The sequence below is a fragment of the Ursus americanus genome, chromosome 3 (genome assembly GCF_024610735.1).
Source record: "Ursus americanus isolate L20-20 chromosome 3, mUrsAme1.1.p, whole genome shotgun sequence".
In the NCBI taxonomy this organism is placed as follows: domain Eukaryota; kingdom Metazoa; phylum Chordata; class Mammalia; order Carnivora; family Ursidae; genus Ursus; species Ursus americanus.
Genome location: NC_142129.1, coordinates 81811962 through 81833148, shown reverse-complemented (window position 1 = coordinate 81833148; position 21187 = coordinate 81811962). Strand labels below are relative to the sequence as shown.

The window sequence follows — 21187 nt, the reverse complement described above, 5'->3', positions numbered from 1 at the left end:
AAGAATGAGAGCAAATGATTAATGAAGAGACAGAAATGGGAGGAAGCATCTCTTGAAGCTCCTAAAAGTAACCGGAAGTTTAAACGACCCAAGAACGTGACAATATTTTCATCCTGCAATGCATTTCCAACCTCCAAATTCGAACTTCTACTGTATCTCGATATCTACACCTGCTTACACTTAGTTGCCCATTTAAATTTGTAAGAGCACGAATTTGTAAGACCTATTACTCATTCTTGGTATCTCTCCACAGCACTGAGAGTAAAGTGGGTATTCAAGAGATACTTGGATTTTGAAGCAGAAAAGGTATTAAGCATTGTGTTCAAATCTTTTCAATTTTTTTTTTTTTTTTTGTTTACTGGGCATCAATACCCTAAATGCACACCCTACATTTACAGCTAAATATACTACTTTGTTCTTACTCTATCACAGCAAAGACACTCTAACAATACAATCCTTTAAAGACATTCCAGTTGTTCAGCCAGAAGGGGAATGATGAACTACAGTAGCCCTGTCATAGCTGATTATTTAAAATAAAGGTGTGTATGGGGGGGTTCATTTTGATGAAAATGATTTCTCAATGCCTGCCCTGCTGTCCTAACTATTTTATCAATGAAAATTGCCTTTACAGAGGATTGTAGAGGATGGGGAAAAGGTATTATGTCTCCTCTTCCCCTTACCAGTTGGGTGCATAATTCTCAGCCCCTGAGCTCATAAAGAATAAACAGATTTCAGATCCTCAGTGGTTACACACAATTTAAAACTTGCTATTCATGTTTCAGATGATAAAGCTGGAGAGAAGACATTGGCGGAACACAGAGACAAAAGAAATCAGCAGACTGTAAAAGGGAGCGCAGGGGACCAAACACTTCTCACTAGGCTCGGTTTCTTGATCCATTTACTTAGGTTCATATTATACTGTGTATTTCTCTCATAGATTATACATTCATGCCATTAAGATTCCTGGCCTCTAACATTTGGAAGAGATGACCTGTCAGATGGTGGAAAGAGGCACGAGGAACATATATGCAATATTCAAAACCTTTGTTTTCTAATATTTATAAAGTGCAATGAAATAATTTTAGAGGACCTTCAAATAGGATGACAAGTGCATACACGATATTTTGTTTTATGACTGAATGGGCCCCACTGCATTAAAGGGGCCCCACTGTGTTAAATGAGAAGCAGAAGTTTTAGGTAGTAATGATTGGCACCTGGCTCTCTGCTCGTTTCAGAACCATTACTTTTGTGATTGTGAGTTAGAAGGACTTGGCTAACGTTTACTCATGGCCCTAAACTCTTCAATGATTGCATTCAAGAAAAAAAAAAATCGAAGCTGCAGACTCAAGATCAGATTACACATAAAAATCCCAAACATTTATCTTATCATTTGGTGACTTAAACAAAACTATCCACCTCTTCCTCCGCCCCTCCCCCATCCTCCCCACCAAATATATTCCTGATTTTCCTCAGGGGCTTAGAGGGGAAACAGTAGGAAATAAAATATAAAACCAAAAGATATAAGCTTTTTTTTTTTTTTAAAGTAAAGTTTAGATCAGCAGGCTCTACTTTTGAGAGACGTTTTGAACCTCAAAATATAAAATCATGCCAGATCATCTCAGCTTCAATATATCTCTTGGCAGGGCTTCAGCTATTATTAATGTACCCTTGTTTTATGTGGCTTTCACTTACGCCTACTTTCATAAATCGCTCTAGATTTCTCGTAGAGCTCGTATGGGTCAGGCTTCCTTGGGTCGAAGGCCTCTGTTGAGTCAGGAAAGGAAGTCCTGTGAAGAGCGGGTGGACCCGGCAGGTTCTGCGGTATGGCCGGAGCAGATAAACTCGTTTGAGGACTGCCTTGATTCTCCCAGCGGTCCATTATCTGGAAAACAAAAGAGAACAGAAGATGGCTGAATCCTTCCTTGTCACATACCATGACCCTCACTCTCCTGGCCTGTGTGGACTTTCCTTAGTTAGACCTTCTTGCCCTGTGGCCGTTTCTTCGGTGAACCATTTACAACTCAGGAATAAGTGTGAGAAAAGCTTCTGTGTCTCTGTATTGAAGTACTGTAGACGGTACTCGGCACGAGTGGTGCCTGACTTTTGAGTGCAAACGTATATAACCTTGTCACCCACTGCTGGTAGTCTCCAGCAAATCACTTAATCTCTCTGTGTGTTTTTTCCTCCTACACAAGAAGAACCTAGGTCTCAAGATAACTTTATACCTAGGAGTGTAGAAATGTGCAGAACTGGCCCTGATACATTTCGCCATTTTTACTAAAACAGAAGAGAATAAAGTAGTCTCCACATATTCTTTTGACACCTACGCATATCCCAGTAATCTCCTATACCTGAGCATTCGGTCACTTTCCTTACAGCTTGAAGTAATAACGCAACCATCTGGGATTTATGAATTGTTCAAAGTCTTCTGTGAAGCCTCATTTACTGCCGATCTGGCAGTTTCTTCCCCAAAATGCTACTGCTGAAGTTGCTACCACCACAATTTATTAAATATCTCTAGAATGCTTCCCAGTTTACCGTGTTTTCTCACACACAGTACCTTCTCTGATCCGCACCATGGCCCCGTGAGGTAGATAAAGCAGGGACTAATATCCTTTTATCAAGTAGAAAGACGGATTAATTGAGACCACCTGTTGGTCCCACCAACTTCACCTTCTTTCAATAGTCAACTGATTCAAACTCGTACTTGTCTGCTTTGAATAAACCTGCTCTGTGTAAAACTTAGATCAGGTTATCCTTTTGTCTAAAATTCTGCATTGGGTCAGCATGGTCTTCAGGCTAAAGGCTAAACTCCCCGCTGGGGCATTAGTGGCTCTCCCTGACCCACTTTCTGCTCACTGTTGTCATACTCGCTAATGGTCTCACCCCTCATTCCCCAGGATCCGTCAGATTATCTCCTCCCTCTGAGCCTTTATGGACTTTCTTAATTTCTCCTTCTACCTGCAGAGTTTACCCATTTTCCACTTTTTCACCTCCCCTCCTCCCTTTACCTGGGAGCTAGGAGACTCAGATAAGATGTCTCTTCTGGAAGGCCTTTGCTGACCATTCCTGAACTGGTTACATGTCCCTCCTGGATGCTCCCACAGCACCTCTATCTAACCCCTCACCCCCAATACTCATGATACTTAACGATACTGGCAAGTCTTCCTATGTCTCCTCAAATAGAACCTGCTGGGGACAGAGTCTCCCTCATTGTTTATTACCGACACATGGTAAGCTCAGAAAACGTTAATTTAGTGAATCAATGAAATCATCAGTAAAATGTGTTCAGCTGTTCTTTACCCCCACCCCCCAATCTGGCTGACTCATCACTGCTCTTTTTTAAAAAACACACAAACAAACTAGCTTTGCTACACACGGTTTTGAGCTGGCAGGATTATAACTTTCTGTCCCCTACTGACCTGCCCTACTTTGGTTTCCATGCTGGCTATATCTCCGTTACGGCTCCTACACCAGCTCTGACTTATCAATTATAAATATTTTAAAGTTGGAGGGAATGTGAGGTACCATGTACCACGCATGTCACCTTATAAAACAAAGTTCCCTGTGACTCGCTTACCTACCTGGGGCTGTGGCAGGTGTCGAGCGAGCCAGCAAACTATAAAGAAATGGGTCACTGACCTGTCTCTCAGTAAGACTGATATTATGGTCTGAATGTTTGGGTCCCCTCGCAAATTTATATGTTAAAATTCTAACACCCAAGGTGATGGTACTAGGAGGTGGGACCTTTGGGGGGTGATTAGGTCACAAGGGTGGAGCCCCCACGAATGGGATGAGTGCCTTTATAAAGGGGACTCAGAGTGCTGAACACCCTTCTGCTAGGTGAGGTTACAGAGACAAGACGGCTGTCTAGGAAGTGGGCTCTCACCAGACGCGGGCTGCCAGCATCTTGGTCTTGGACTTCCAGCCTCCAGAACTTTGAGGAATAATTTGCTATTGTGTAGAAGCCACCCAGGCTCTGGTACAGCAGTCTGAAGGGACTAAGACAATTGGCTTCATTTTCATTTGTTTTCTGTATGGGCTACTGACCAAGATTTCATTTGAACAAAGTTTCTATACATAATGAGGATGGAAAATCCCTAGTTGAGCTCAATTCCCTAATATTAAACATAATCTCAAAAGCACAAAAAGGTCCAGCAGCTGTCAGGAGCAGACCCCGGGTCAACCCAATCTGTAACTCTAACAGGAGTGCTTTTTACAATAATACATTGAGGGAAATAACTGGCAAAATTTGCTAGAATTTCGCTAATATTCTGCTCAGTGGACCTTTTGCTCCCACTTAGTAAAAATCTGCACCTCATAATTCATTTGATAGCAAAATTCATCTAGGAAGCCATTCTGGGTTTCTTTGGTCATCCCTTCTGTGTCTTTGTTATGATGAGAAGACCCATGTTTGTGGCTACAGTCATAGCCTTTTTTAATTTTTCACTTAAAGTGACTGGCTTTAGGCACCATGCAGATACACTGTGGCTATGACTTTCTCCCTTCTGTTTCCAAACAGAAGATACTAAATTCTAAACGGTAAATAAATTAGATATGTGGACTGAGTAGCTGTAGAATTCCACTTGTCATCAGAGGGCTTCAGCAAATGTCTATTTCTTTCGCTCATCTTCTACTAGGGGTGAGCTGATATCCACATAGGTCTTGATTGTGTATGTACTGTTCGTGTGTAGTCATTGGAGCAAACATGCTTCAGGTGAAATACTAGTATTTCTAAAAAACATTCTTAAAACTACAGAACAAATAAGGCTTTGGGCACTGCTGGGATGGTTACTGAGGCAGAGTGACAAATTCTGTAATTTCTATAGCACAGAAACAGGGGACTTAGACAAGAGTCCGGTTGATGCTTAGTAAAGCATTCACAACATCTTGCTGTGACATTCAACAACCCTTGAGTCACTCTGTCAGGCTTTCTTAAAAGACTGTAGAGCAGAAAATCACTGCGTTCATGAAATTACTGAAGCAGCAGACTTGCAGTCCTATACCTCCCCACCCCCACACTGAGTTATTTGTTGGCTTTAACCCCAAAGACCATGGCACAAACCGCCTGCCCTGGGGTCAGAAGTCACCCCCGTTCACTGGGGCTGGTGTGCTGATCTGACAGCATCTTTTGAAGGGTGCAATTTGTTGACTTCCTACTTTCTTAGATAACGTGGTCTCTGGACTCCTGCTTTCCAGCTGGGACACTTTGCTCACTTGTTCCTCTCAACCTTCTTTTTTTTTTTTTTTTAAGATTTTTTATTTATTTATTTGACATAGATAGAGACAGCCAGCGAGAGAGGGAACACAAGCAGGGGAAGTGGGAGAGGAAGAAGCAGGCTCATAGCAGAGGAGCCCGATGTGGGGCTCGATCCCATAATGCTGGGATCACGCCCTGAGCCGAAGGCAGACGCTTAACCGCTGTGCCACCCAGGCGCCCCCCCCCCCAACCTTCTTGAACGCCCTAGATTCTGATCCTGTCCTGTTGCCCAGGCCCATGGATCTCACTTGTTCCACCTAGTGTTTGCCTGACTTTGGCCTCTCTAGAGTTGTGCTCCTCCCAGACATTTACCTCTCACAGGCTTCTGAATGGGCCTTGTACAGTGCCAGTGGTGTCCATACCTAGGCATCTCACTAGGGTAAGGAAAAATGGACATGAGGCTGTTTTCAGTGTCTGAGAGAAACCTTGTATCTCTGCTGGCCTTGGTGAATGAATGAATGCCTGACTGTATGAAGGTATAGTCACTGAATTATCAGCAGACACAGTGCACATACAGTCCACAACAGGGCCTCAAATGGTAAAACAGGAAAACCCAATCATGATGTGGTTAATTTTTTTACCCCCTTCTGATCGAGGGGTCACACTGCAAGTTGAGAACTTGTGAATAAGGGAGCGCCCCACCTCCCATGAAGTACTCTATTGAGAAACTGTTTGCTTCCTATAGAAGCTGGGATAGTCTAAATGCACCCTCTCACTACTCTAGGGCAGGGCTGGGATACGAAGGGATTTGGTTTGAATCTGTACTTGAAGAACGAACTTGGATCCCTTCCAGATGGACATCATGAGAACTCACTACAATTAGTATACTACTTGTTACAAAGGAAACGACTATCTCAATGTGGATTAGCTTAAGATGTAGATCAGTAGGACAGAAGAGGTCAGAAAGTGACACAGGACCAGGAGGAAGAGAGATCTCACTCAGGATAACATTTCCTTATCCTGACTACAGATGTCATCAATCCTCAGAGGAGAGAGTCTATAAATCCATATACTGTGGGAATATATTTATATATCTGTTTAGATGACTACTTCAGCAAACTGTGCTCATTTTACAGAGTCATTAATTTATTAAGGTTTCATGTATGGAGGGTCTGCTTTCTAGGATGACAGTACTTTATATTTTTGAGCTCAATATGTATAGGCACTGTTTTAAGCAACTTATATGGACTAATTGATAGACTCTTCATGATGACTGTATGAGTGGGGTACTATTATTGTTCCCATTTTACAGTTAGACTTGAGATACTGACAACTTAAGTGGCTAATTGAAGGTCACTAAGGAGAAGCAGCAAAGTTTGAACCCAGGCAGTATGCCTTCAGAGCCTGCGCCCCAAAACGTGTATCATACTACTTCTCATGACAGTCCTTAGTCTAAAGAGCTTCTGGAGGACACATGGAGGACCTTAAGTCTGACAGTCCTATATCCTCACAGTCTAGAACCTGCAAGTCCACGCCTTAGCTTTTGTAGGGATGTGTGGGTTCAGGATTAATTGTAAATTGAGTTCTATAAAACCTTCTTTGGAATTATTGACTATGGATGTAATTACTATAATGACAGAAAATGCTGTAATTATGCCAAATGGCATGATTTGTGTAAATGTGGTACACATGAGGAAATCACTAAATTGCATAATTGTAGCACCATGATGAAGTTGCAAGGCTCCTTGTTAGATAAAGATGTGTATAACCACAGAGCACAGATTAACTTTGGCGATGAAAGGAAGAAATTATTTAAATTTTGGCCAAGATAAAACAAATTTCATTTTAAACATTTTAAAACCACCTCTTTTCAAACCATGCACATCACTAAATGGTTTACTAAACCCAAAACGGTCCAGTTTCCGCATCTGATATTCTCTGTGGACCAGATGAGACTGATCCTAAAGGAGGACATGCTTGGTGAGGCAGTTCTGCAGCTCTGACAGAGCAGTTCCTCTCCAGCTCCAGGTTTCCTTAGTCTCTTTGAGAGATACCTGGAGCTTGGGGATATGACAGGGCTCAGTAATAATTCACTTTCACATCTTCAAACCATTTCAAGGCATGTTATTTAATAAGGGAGTTATTGTACTTGAGAAGTATGCAGAATTATATTACCTCCCTTCATAAAATGAGAAAATCAAGCAGTTAAATATTCTCTCCGTAAAAGAAATAGGAAAAACATGATTTAATCCAATAATTCCCTACTCACTGGCCAGAATTGGGGCCACTTTCATCTGAGCTGCTCAATGTGAGAGGGAAAAAAAGAAGTAGGAGGGAGAAGTGATTCCCTGAGTTTTGTTTTTGACTTGTATCACTTTGCTATAGTTCTCTTCTAGTTGGGGTTTTAGACATCCCAGGTAGGGTATGGTATTCTAGCCCATCATGAAACGGATCCCAGAAACCCAGTGTCCGCTTTGGGGTCTTGGGCAGTTACTAGTTTCACTCTAATGACAAGGAGAAATAACTTCTAATTGTGAAGTCGCCTTGGCCAACCTAGCCACATGAGATTATTAAAATCCATCAGCCTCCTATATTGGCATCAACATTTCAGGATGATTCTTGAGGGAACGAGGCCCAGAGAGATTAGGTGATGGCAGAGAGCACCAGCTTCTGAAGGAGATGCAGAAGTTGAGTGATTGCCAGGTTTGGTGGGATATGTATGTCTCCACAAAATTCACACACACAGATTTAGCATATACATTAAAATGTACATATGAACATATAAATATATACAAAGCTAAGTTTTTTATGCACCAGATTTAATTTGTAGGTCAAGACCTCTATCATTTGCATTGTGTCTAAAAATTCCGTATTATAAAGGCTATAGTTATTCCTGAGGGGAAAAACAAAAGGTTTCTACAGTACACCACACTGAATAGTGTTAATGCCCGTTTTCTAAATATTAAAAAAAACAGGAAGAATTGCCTTTACAGGAAAGTAAGACATGTTGTTTTTGTATTTGCGCGACAAATACAAAATAAAGGGACCCAGGATTTGTTCCTTTGATATCACAGAACCTCAGAGGTAAAAGAGATTTTGCAGTTACCCAATTAACTCTTATTTAATGGGATTGCAAAAATAACTAGAAATAAAGAAGGAAGCATAATAATTCCAACTTACAGGCTTTGGAGTTTTCCATGGAGAAAAGAAACCTGTAATAAAGAAAACAATATTTGAACTTTGAAAATATAACCTGCTACCACTTATGGGTGGCATGATAGTAAGACAATTGCATTAATATTAATTAGTTAAATAGCAAACCATAAGGACAAAATATGCTGCCTGACAAAATATGCCACAGTTTTCTTCAAGGAGCCCAAATAATTTCATTGGAATTATGTTAATTATTCTAAGAATATTTCCTTATTTGACGGCTGAGGAGTCTGATGCACATAGACGGTAAAGTGTATGGCAACCGGTCAGCTGCTTTACAATATCTAAGACTGAGCCATTCTTCGGGATTTCCGTGTCATGGCCACAGCTGGAGAATGGGGGAGTGTGGCAGGATGGGAGGAGAGAGGGAGGGAGGGACAGAGAGAATATAGACAGAAATTAAATTCTTCACGGTAAATACCTTTGCTTAGTATAAAAATAATTCTGCTTTGTGTACTTTCTTTATGTGGTTAAAAAGCAATCAACAAGCCTTCATGAGTCCTACATTTTTTTTTCTTCTGTTTTTACTTTCATTTGCATTTACTTTATGCAGAATTTACTCCTGGGCCGTAAGTTTTTGTTTCTTCACTTTCTTCTGGGGTTCTCTTTTTCTTCTGTGCAACTTCCTCTTCTGGTTTAGGGACAGACTGCTCTTTTTCAGTAAGGATCCTCTCCATGTGGCAGGGAGGGCTCACGTCTGGGTTATCTGACCACAAGCCCTGTAAGTTCCATGCTGCGTCTGGGGGCTTTGTTCATCTGGATGTGCTCACTGACCAGAGAACCCACATCTAAAGCAGCATTGTTGTCCGCATTATTAAGCATGTGCAGTAAAAATTCAGCCCTCTTTTTGGGTCACCGACCCTGTGTGCAGCCCCACTGTTTGGCCCGGGCACAGCTACCACCTCCACCAGCGTGGTGACAGAATGTCACACTTGGCTTCTGCAGAGGGGCATCCTTCAGATACTTGGTGGCTTTTTGGATCTGCAGACCCTTGATGCGGGGGCAGTTTTACATGTGGTTCTTAAAGTGAACACGAAGATTTGAACCTCTTGATTTGCACAATTTTGTAGGGTTTTCTGGGTCAAGTGAATAGCGAACCATTTTCAGAGATCACCTCAGGCCGCTTACGGAAGAGCTCATTAGTCCTCAATTTAAAAATAATGTCTATACCTATATCATGAATCAGATTCTAGTGTATAAAAGCATAACTCTTTGGGGACTGTTCTCCCACGGAGACCTTCTCTGAGCAGGTATCTATCTATTATGTTAGTGCCAGCAATGTTGTGCATGAAGCAGCAGCCCAACTGCTCATGAATTGAGTGACTCGTGTGTCAGCAAAGGCATACTTTTTTTTTTCTCAATTTACTGAGCAACTTTTATGATTACAAATGGTATGGAGAGTGGACTGTCTGTTGTGATCCAAATGACCATTTAGATAATGAAAAGCAAAAGACAGATTAATTCCCTTTCCTTTGTTTCTTTTATTATTATCATCATACGGTATCAGTTTTTTAAAAAGTAGTAAAAACAAGCTTAAAAATAATGATGGGGGGTAGCTGACCTGTACTGGCCCCAGTAAGCCAAAACAGAACAATTTTGCTCATGTTAATGTTAGTTGGTATCTGAAAAATGCCCACTAAAAGTGAAATATTGAAAATAAGCCACATACTGTGTATCACCTTAAAAACTGGGACTCCTATGAAATGGTAATAGTTGAAAACTGTACCCCATTTATAGGAAATTTCTGAGGAAATCTGGACACACAATTCTCTAGATGCGTAAGCAATCCCCTTCAGGCACGGCGTAAATACTAACTGTACCTCAATGCGTGCTGTGAAGACTTGATGCTTCATTTTATGCAAAGAAGGAAGGTATGTAACCTATCAGGTTTCTCAGCTTTCTTGGGAACCCAGAGTAAATCTGATGCTCAATTGTCATAACCATCCTACTTAAGGAGATGAGCAGAATCAGCTCATCTTACATAGCCTGTAAGTTCTTACCTCTCTTTCCAACTAATGAAAAAAATTCTGTTTTACATGTGGTTTGATTATAACTTAATTATAAGGATCTAATCCCTTTTTTTTGGAAGCAACTGAGAGTAAAAATTACAGATAAATAGATATATTTGTCTCTTTGACTTACTCTGTAAAAATGCCAACAAAAACAAATTGACCGCTAAGTCAGCAGTGGAAAAAAAAACAAAACAAACAAACAAACAAACAAAAAAACCAAACCCAAAAAACCCAAAAACCCTGTAACCTATTGGCCAATTAACTATTATTTTCAGTGAAGGATAAAATTTATTTGTTGATTTATGGAACTGCCAGCAACAGGTCTTCTGCAAAAGATGTCATGTGTATATTCTTACAATGTCAAAACATTCAATTATTTCCTCGGCTTTCTTTGCTTCCTCACCTTCTTCCTGGAGCACCAGAACAGATTTTGAGTATTTGCTGTTTTACATTTGCAAGGTGAGGGAGTTTCTTAGACTTTGATACAAATACATTGAAAATGGTCGCTCCATTATGGAGCTCTCGCCTCCGCATGGGACATTACGCTAAAAGATGATTATTCCTCTGCTGGAAAATGTGTAATCATCTGACCTCTCAGTTGGTCTGGTGCCAGAACTAAAATGGCATAAGAGGACCACTGGTCAAGACCAGACAAGGAGAGAGGGATGTTTAACGTGACCACCTTTCATCAGAGGTACTTTGGCTTCCCATTCTTTTAAGGCTGTTCCATTTTGTCTGACCTCAGACCACTGGTGTGACCCAGGACTTCTTTCCTGCTCCTATTATGGCAGTTTCTGGAATATTTCTAATGCTGAGTTGTGCCTCAGAGCCTTCAGTCTGAAGCAATAGTTAGCCTTTCTGAGACATTGTCTAAAAGAGGCTGGTTGCTAGGGAGTAAGTAATTTCAGGTTGTCAGAAATAGTGTCAGAATAGACTTCCCCAAATTACCAATAACTTATGTGGCCCTTTGTGTTTTTTTGGCCAATTATCAATAATACTATAAACATTTAAATGATGATAAATAGGAAACATCTATCTTGAATGTACTCGATTTGGTTTGATTAAGCCAGAAGGTCAAGTTTTCTGCATGATTAAACTCCCACTTTCTGTTCAACTACAGAAGAGCTACAGAAATGTTCTAAGTGTGTGGACCAAACTCATAGATACTCTAAATGTACAATTTTTTTTGTAGGATGGCCCCTCTTGGAAACCAAGTTTATTCCAATTAATATTTAAATAAAAACACCAAAAACAAAGGAAAAACATTTAAATCCTTATGTCTGTAATTTTTCCTTTTCTGGAATCTTTCTAGTTGGGGATAGATCACAGAAGCAAGATAAGTTTGGTTTGCTCAGAGTATGACTTGGGTTTCCCATCACCCATCTCCATAAGGAAACAGAACAAGGATCTAGATAACATTTTTTTAATCCTTTCAGAGCTATGAACCTAGTTCATAGAAAAAAAGTATTTCTTTAAAATAATAGTAACATCATCTTTATGTAGTTTATTTCTGGCCTTTATTTCCCCTACTTCTATAGAAAGTGGTATATTATATTCCCTTGTGGGTATAAAATTTCTTTATGTGACCCATGTTTTCCATATTAATCATTTATTTGTATATGTGTGCACACAAATGCAAACATATTTTTTTAATCCTTACTCTTAGGATAATAAAAGTGAAAGACCTTAAAGTACAGTTATAAGCTAACAAACCATAAGCAGGGACATAAAAGGAAAAAAAAATTGAGAATAAAGGGGAAAATTTAGATGTAGCTAATGAGAAAATTTAGATACATTTAATATGAAGCTCAAAGTGGAATTAGATTTCTAAAATCTGTCTTCATTAGAAATAAAACTAAAATAAAATTTTAATTCTGCACCTAAAACCACAGTGAAATAGACAGAGAAACAGAAGCCCAGTGCGAAGAGCTTAGACAAGAAATCCCAGTACTTGAAAATGGGAGAGAAGACAACACTGATTTCATATTGAAACTGGAATTGAATTCTACATGTCAATAAATACAACTTTTAGTAAGCTATAGGAAGATGGTTGTCAGATAAAACACAATATGCTCAGTTAAATTGGAATTTCAGATAAAGAATGAATGATGTATTTTAGTATAATATGTCCTGTATACTGCATGAGATATATGTTATATAGGACATCCTTGTACAAAAAAAAATTTTTTTTGTTGTTTATCTGAAATTCAATTTAAATGGGAATTCTGTTTGTTTGTTTGTGTGAGAGAGAGAGCACGCACATATAAGTGGGGCGGGGGGGGGGGGCAGAGGAAAAGGGAGAGAGAGAATCTTAAGCAGGCTCTACAGCCAGCATGAAGCTCAATCTCACAACCCTGAGAACATGACCTGAACTGAAATCAAGAGTCAGACGCTTAAGGGACTGAGCCACCCAGGCACCCCTGAATTCTGTTTTGTTTTTTGGTTTTTTTTCTAAATCTGAACACCCTATCAGGGGAACATTTTATGTAAGTCCATTTAAAAACAAAAACACAATCGTAATGTCTACTGCAGGTTAATATCTCATTCAATTAAGTAAGAAACCCAGAAATTACTTAGCATTTCCTTTTCTTGCACCCCCTTCAATGTTTCATTGTTAGGAATCTTGCCTTAGGGGAACATCAGAACATTCCATTTGCTATGTAGATTATTGGCTTCTGTTGGTTGTCTGTCAGCAGCCTTAACGGAGGCCTCTCCTCATGTGATGCAGAACTCTATGGCCAATGTGAGCGTCACAAAGGACCATTTTCCAATTGCTTGATGACTGGTTAGCAACATTGTCTTGTCCCAAGAGTAATGTTCCGCAAAGCGGCTCTTTTCAAAACCTGCTTCTGACGTATGAGACCCAGAATGAAAAAATACCACTATATATACAGTAGCTCTGAAGGCGAGCCCCTTTCTAGTGTGTGTTTGTAAGTTGTTTGGCGAGACTTTTAATTATTTATTTTCAGCCGGCAACAACATGATGAACTTTTAAAAATCATCCCAGTTTGAATAAGAGATCAAAACATAACGAGGAGCAACTTAGATCAGGGAGTTCCATGATGATATCTTCGATCTGCAATAATGCCAAAGCAATTTTTTCCCCCAGATTTCTAGAAATTTCCCCAAACAGAAATAAATCTTTCAATATGCCTCTATACTCCATTTGATAGACTGAACTTCCATTTGCAGAATGTGAAATGGTTTCTCCTTCAACTGAAGTACTTTGTACAACGTATGACTCTGGTTTTGAAGATTATCATTACAGCTTCGTGTATTTTATAGGGAGTTCTACAGTTACTAAAAATGATAGAGATGCAGGGGAAATGTTTTATATTTCTCTTTTTCTTTAAGCAATAGAAAAGAAGTAGGAGGCACTTTGAAATAAAAACCTGTTTCCCTGCAGATGTCCACACCCTGGTTTATTAAGAGCTGTGTTCTGTTTTCCTTAAGAAAGAAGGAAGATAGAATAATGTGAATGTACTTAGCACTACTGAGCCTGTCCACTTAAATATGATTAACATGGCAAATTTCATGTTGTGTCTATTTCACCATTAAAAAACAAAAGAAAGAAAGAAAAAGCCATAAAAGAGGGAAAAGAAGAAAAGCAGAACAAAAGTATGTTCATACTGTCTGAATGTGAGAGAGAACAAAAGACTAAGAAAGAGAATTCCTTTTTTAGTTTCTCTGGTATCCTGCTGGAGGACAGGAAACTCACCTGGACACCCACACAGACCCTTCCACCTCTAAAGTTATCCTTTCTCATAAAGGATTAGAGGCAATAAAGGAAACCCATGTTCTTACTACATTTCTGAAAATATTTCAGGGACTGTTAGAAAGTCTTCCAATAGGGGAAATTTTTTCTTTTTCTTTTCTTTTTTTTTTTTTTTGAAGTTTCCCAAAGGGGGAAAAAGCCCCAGGGTTTTTTAGAATCTCCTGTTAGGGCTAATTTGAGGGAGAAAAATACCACTAATAAAGTTAATCTTTAATTTAAGTATTCTCCCATTATCTCACAGTCTGGCAAATTTTCCATCAAAAATTCAGCCTTTGGTAAATGTAAGCCAGCAGGGTAATGAGCTAATTTCCATTAAAAGTAGTTCAATATTATTCACTTTTTTCCTGGGTTTTGACTGATTCATGTATGTCTTATTAAAATTCATTAAATGAGTTAAACCCTGCAGTTCCTTTAGATAATTTGTTTAAGCTATTCGAAGTCAGAAAGGGGTATTTTTTTCTTAATGAAAGTGACCTGGGCCAAAAACAAAACAAAACAAAAAACCCCACCACAAAACGACACAATCTTTCCATTACACGAGTATGGAAGATACACTGTTGGTGGTGGTTCCCATACCTCCCATCACCGATTTTCAGCCAAGCACAATACTCAATTTACAAAGAAAAATTCAAATTGTTCGCCATCTTTGGCCAGAATCTGTTTTCACGTGGTAAGCTGAGGCTTTCTCAGCAATGCTTTAAAAATGATCCTTTCTGCATCTTTTAAATAAAAGTGTTTTTCTCATAAACACCGTAAAGCTGTTTTCGAATAACATTTTCCCCCTGGCTTTGTTCCTTATGGAGAGAGCAGTCTGACCGTTTAAAGTAATCCCAATGAGTATCTAGAAAGGATAAGTCTGCACATGTTGTCTTCTGATAAACTCAGCTACATAAAGGGTGTGTTCAAAATAAAGCAGGCCAGGTGAATAGCCTCGAACAGGAATAAAGGCCTGCAGGGAAAGAGGAAGAAGTGTGTCAGGGAAGCTAAAACTCAGAGTGAGGTGAGGCTTGCAGAACATATTAACAACCACAAAGGGGTTTTTCTTTATGTTCTGAACAAAACCAAGAGTGGTGAAGAGATAAACTGCTCTGTTTACAGCACGCTGTAAACAGCTGGCAAAGAAAATGTGGAAGGATAGCAATACTCGCAAATAGAAAATTTCAATTCTGAGAGTAATATTTTTTTTAAATGATGAATATAGAGCATCAAGTATTTTTTTTTTGAGAAACCCGTCTAGAAACATCTTTAAGTAATTTCAGAAAGATTAAATGTCTGTTTCACTTTACATCAACATTAAATATTTATTGAGCTGTGGGTGTCTCACAAGCACCATAAATTCAATATAGTGAAAGTGGAACCCTGATCATGTCCCCCAAATCTTCTCTTCTGTGTTCCTCATTTTGGTAAATTTCACTTGCCCTTCTGAGTTTTAAAGACAGGGCCTGAAAGTCGTTCTTAACATCTCCCTTTCCCTCACTTCCTTATCACCAAACCCAATTTTACCTCCCAAATCTATTTCAGTGCACTTCTTTCCATCTCCACGGCTACCACTCTAATCCATACTCACCATCATCTACTGCCTGAATCGAAGCAATAGCCAATTTGCTGTTGTCATAGGATCTTATTATGCTTAAAATCCCTCAATGGATTCCCACTGAAGTTAGAATAAAACACAAAACCTATCAATTGGTCCCCACATACTATTCCCCAGAGGCCTCATGGGTCACTCCCCTTCACTCACTGGATTTCCTTGAATAAGCCAGACTTTTCTAACCACAGGGACTTTGCACAGGCTCCTTCATTCGCCCACCCTTTCTCACCCTCCACACAGTTATCTCAAATTCCTTCTTTAGGTGCCAACTTAACACCTCCTCACAGAAGATGTTCCTGACCTTTTATTTTATTTTTTATCTTTTTTTAAAGATTTATTTATTTATTTGAGAGAGAGTGAATGAGCAGGGGAAGGGGCAGGAGAGGGAGAGAGAGAGAGAACCCTCAAGCAGACTTCCTGCTGAGCACAGACCCTGATGTGGGGCTTGATCCCAAGACGCCAACATCATGACCTAAGCCGAAGTCAATGGAGCCAATGGAGCCACCCAAGTGCCTCCTGACCTTTTATTTTAAATCAAAGCTATTATAATTTTTCATTGCATCCTGTAGTTTTCCTATATTTATAAAATTGTATTCATGTAATTATATTTGTGAAATTATTAGTTTAATGCCCATCTCCCCAACTAGAGTATAAATTCCATCAGGGGAGGGAATGTATTCCTAGTACTTTACACAATGCCTGACACAGAGTCAATGTTTCAATAGACACACCTGAAGGAATTGATCATAATGGTGAAGGGTGTGTGAGGAGGGTAGAAAGAAAGAGAGTTGTAAGATACTTAGGAAAACAGATGAGGCATCGTGATTTGTGGGGGGTGGGAGACGATATAAAGGAGAGGATGAAATCTATTATGACTTGTAGCTTGGGAACCTGGAGAGATGATGGTATCATTAGGTAAAGTAAGAAATACAGGAAAAGAGGCTTCTGTGAGTGGAGTATAGTGAAATGAGTTTGGGTGAAATGAGTTTGAGGTGCCTTTGAGAGTTTGGGTTCAGGTGAAGAAGTTTTGAGTGGTGGGCTCTATTGCCTGGTGATCAGCAGAAAACTCAGGATAAGAGGTGTAATGTGTCAGGTTAAACTTAAAATACTGTGCAGCATGAATGAACCCTCCTTAGAGTATGCAGAGGAATGAATGAAGTGCCTGAGAAGTAACAGAGAGCCAAGTAAAGAGGAAGTTTCCAAGAAGTAATAAATGGAAATACTCCTAAAACAAGGTTTTAAGTAGATCATCAAACAGGAGGGTCACTGGTGGCCTCTGTGGAAGCAGTTTAATTATTCTGAGGGGGCAGAAATCAGATTTCAGTGGGTCTGAATGAAGGGGAAGGGAGGAAGTGGAACCAAGAAATGGATATGGGGTTGAAGGGGTAATGTCACAGTGGTCCCACCCTCACTCCCACCAAAGGAAGATTTGGGGAAAGCATGCTTACATTCAGATGAGAAGGTATCTGAACAGAGATAGTCTGACGACTCAGGAGAAAAGGCGGTAATTGGTGAAATTATTTCATGAGGAGAGAGGATGGGATCTAGAGCACAAAAGGAGGAATTGACCTTGAGAGAGAAGGCGCATCGAAGTCCTCATCAAGAGGATGGAGCAGATCTCGTGTGTGTGTGTGTGTGTGTGTGTGTGTGTGTGTGTGTGTGTGTGTATGTGAAATTCCCCAAGGTCTACCCATGGCGGTGGGGCGGTGGGGCAGGGGAAAGGACTGGGTGGGAGAATTTACTCACAGTGGCTGAAAGTGGCAAAATCAATGGGGGGTTTGTAGGGGTTCTGGTCATGCAGGGAGATTGGAGGAGAGAACAAAAATAACCCGTGTTCAGGGGTTGAGGCAAAGACGTAAACAGAAAAACAATTCTGAGGCAATTATGCACACACAACATGGGATAAAACTGACTTGGGTTCCAGTCCCAGCTCCATCTCTCACTAGTAACATGACCTCATGTGTACACAAGAGAGCATCTACTACCAGGATTGGCTCTTGGCTCTGAGTGAGACCCTTAGTGGCTCACGCTGGAGTGACTGTGAGCAATCCCCTGATCTCTCTATGGCTCAGATTCCTTATTGGTAACAAAGTAAAGATAATGATAGGCATTATTTTAGTGAGAACTTTGTAATGCACTTTACATGTTATCGATACAAAATGGTGCACAGTTCCATTTAATGCTTTCAATGAATTTTAAATTCTTTTTCCACAAATTAGAGGTCTGTTTTTCAAAAAGGTGTTCAACAATTTATTGTCACAATAGGTGCATATTAATTTCTTAATTCTTTTAGGGTTTTTGCTCTTTTGAGCTTCCTTTCAAGTTCTTTTAGGCTGCCTTTTGCTATGTGGTGTATGGCTTGCTTTGATTTGCTTTAAACTATTTTTTTTGCCATAAACAAAGCAAACCATTGTTCTCATCCCATTAGTTTTCTATCAATTTCCTACTGGTCTTAGCTAGAGGAGTAAGGCAGCCCACATTGACTTCACTCAACAGTCCTTATGCTCTAATATAAACTATACCCTTAGTTTGTAATGATTACACAATTATTCCCTTATGAATTGTTTCTAGCTTTGCATTTTCCTATAAGTATCTAATGGTTACATAGACTTAACCAATAAACTGGTTTTAATGCTCATCACAATTCACTTTATTCCACTATTTCTCCATTTTTGGATTTTGAATTTTGGTCCTCTGTTAGCATATGTCCTCAAATTTTTCAGAAACAGCATATTTGATGTCATAGTTAATGGTCTCTTCAATGGGTCTATACCTTAATCCTCAAAACCTGTGTATTATCTATTACTTTACAAGAAAGATTTTGCATCTGTGATTAACGTTAAGGACCTTGAGGCTGGGAGAGTATCTTGGATTATCTGGGTGGGCCCAATCCAATCATCTAAGTCCTTAAAAATGGAGAACTTTCCTGGCTGCAGATAGAGAGATAGTGGGGTGAGGAGGGCTCAACTTGCCATTGGCTTTGAAGACAGAGGAAAAAGGCCACAGGTTGTGGACTACAGGAGGCTTTTAGAAACTGAATTTGGAAAAGACAAGGAAATGGGTTTCCCCCTGGAGATCCCAGGAAAGAATGCCTCCATGCTGACATGCTGATTTTAGCCCAGTGAGACCCCTGTTGGATTTCTGAGCTATAGTACTATCAGATAATAAGTCTATGTTGTTTTAAGCCAGTAAATTTGTAGTCCTTTATAGTAGCAGCAATAGAAAACCTAAATATGTGGTATCTTTTCTAAGAACTTCCTAGTTTGATTAATGAATTCTGATATCACAATTTCTTCCTCTCAAACTCTGGGTTTCTTTTCTATTGTTTTCTGACATTTAGTAATGCTGAGGACAAGCCTGGATCCACTCAATTTTTGTTTATTTGCAATTAACCTTTCATTTTCTTATATGAATAATTGGATAACATTTTCTTTATCCTTTTGAATTCTTCATAAGTTACTAGAATGTGCTTAGGTATAAATTTGTTTTAATGCTTCCTGGAATATAGTGAGTGCATTCACTTCAGGTTTTTTCTTAAGTCTTTCTCTTCAAGATTTGGTAACTGGGGGCTGGACAGAAATGCGAACTATCAGACCCCAGACCCACTGAATCAGATCCGTAATTTAACAAGACCCCCAAGTGATTTGCATGCATGTGAGAAGTACTCTCAAAGGATATTCTAGTAGTAGATTTGATCTCGACTGCTTCATTTTTTCAGTTTCTCTTTCTTTGTCTATTAATGTGTATCAAAAGCAGGTCATGCCGTTCCTTTTCTTCCAAGGGGTTATAATCAAAGCTCTTGGTTCACACTTCATTTCCTACCCCCCTCCTTTGGTAAGTCTGACAAAGTTAGAGTGGCCTTGGAACTGAGACTCCATATCAAGAGCAGCGTGACTGGAGGCAGAGTGCTGTGCTTGTGACTGCTGTTGAGACGGAACACAGCTCAAGATCTGCTCTGTAACTGGAGAGTTGCTCATGTTGATCTCTACATCATTAATTTCTTGCAGGACCAGTTTCACCTTTTACTAATTCTAATAAACATTTTAATTTTCAGAGGTAATTCCAAGCTCCCAGATTTGTTTATTATGGCCTTTTCACTTGGTCAAGCATCACTTTCCTTGTTTTTTTTGCATTTCAGTCTGCTCTGCCCATTTCTGTTATTTCTTAAATGTTACATAATCTTCTAGCATCCAAGCACATTTTCTCAGTTCCTTCTGTTTTCTGCAGTAAATCTGTTTCAGTGTCATGCTGTTCCTCTGAATCTTTAAGGCTAATTATAATGATCCCTTTATTACATGCTTAACTATTTTTTTATATCCCCATGCTGACCTTTAGAACTTCCATTCATTTAAAATAGGAAGATTTATCCGGGTGCAGGCTCATGAACTCCATTGCTGTCCACATGAGTGACTGTGTGACATATAACACCTGCTTTGGCTTTCCTACAACAGTGAACGTGTGCACGGTCTGCAGCCAGACTTCCATTGGCAATTGTGTCCTATAGCTCTGCTGGACTGTGGGGAGACCTTCTCTCAACACAACTTCCTAATTTTATCTGTTTGTTTTGGGGAGAAACACTTGGGTTGTAAAAAATCTGAGATGGTCTCTATCTACTATCCCAGGCCTCTTACAGCTCTGCCTCCATCCATGGGGCTCAATGCAATAGTGCCACATGCCCTGGGCAGCAATTTGTCACTGCCCTCTTTTCTCTACTTTCTGTTATGCTGTGCTTTGGGATTTGAGATTTCAGAATTGGTTAAAAGAGAGTAGCTGGGGAAAGAGAGTGACTGATTATTCAGTGGGGAGGAGGTTTATTTACTTATTTTTAAAGATCTTATTTATTTGTCAGAGAGAGAGAGCACAAGCAGGGGGAGTGGCACACAGAGGGAGAAGCAGGCTCTCTGATGAGCAAGGAGGCCAATGAAGGACTCGATCTTAGGACCCTGGGATCACGACCTGAGCCAAAAGGTAGACATTTAACCAACTGAGCCACCTGGGCATCCCAGGAGGGGAGGAGGTTTAAATACAACTATCCCTACCCTATAAAGCAATACCTAAGCAGTCTTATCATTGCTAGAATCTGTGAATCCTGACATTTTCTATGTCTTTTTAGGGCTTTCCTGGAATGTTGGGAGAAACACGTAGGAGATTTTTTTGACCTGATGTCATTTTAGATAGAACTTCTTAGTGGTGTCAGTCTGTTAATGTAAAGAACAATTTTAACTCATTTATGTTATATATACATAATATACACATTGTTTATAAAAAAAGGTCTGATATATAGGCAGAACTGACATTTGCTTATTTCCTGTTTTGACTAACTTAACCAGTTAAGGCTTGAAATAAATTTTCATTTAAGGTCCTGGCATCCCTGATAAGCATCACTTCGGCACAAC

At 39.7% G+C, this 21187-nt stretch overlaps 1 protein-coding gene across 9 annotated transcripts in view; it reads right to left on the bottom strand.

Moving 5' to 3' along the window:
• Positions 1-21187, bottom strand: part of MAGI2 (membrane associated guanylate kinase, WW and PDZ domain containing 2) — a 1265804-nt gene that overhangs the window by 156633 nt on the left and 1087984 nt on the right. For 8 of the 9 annotated variants that reach the window (XM_087861146.1, XM_087861140.1, XM_087861141.1 and 5 more), the window contains 2 exons: positions 8381-8412; positions 1693-1882 (listed from right to left, as the gene is read on the bottom strand). In XM_087861146.1, the coding sequence (XP_087717272.1) occupies positions 1693-1882; positions 8381-8412 (222 nt within the window). The remainder of the gene's footprint in view (positions 1-1692; positions 1883-8380; positions 8413-21187) is intronic. The other variant, XM_087861142.1, reaches the window with a different exon arrangement.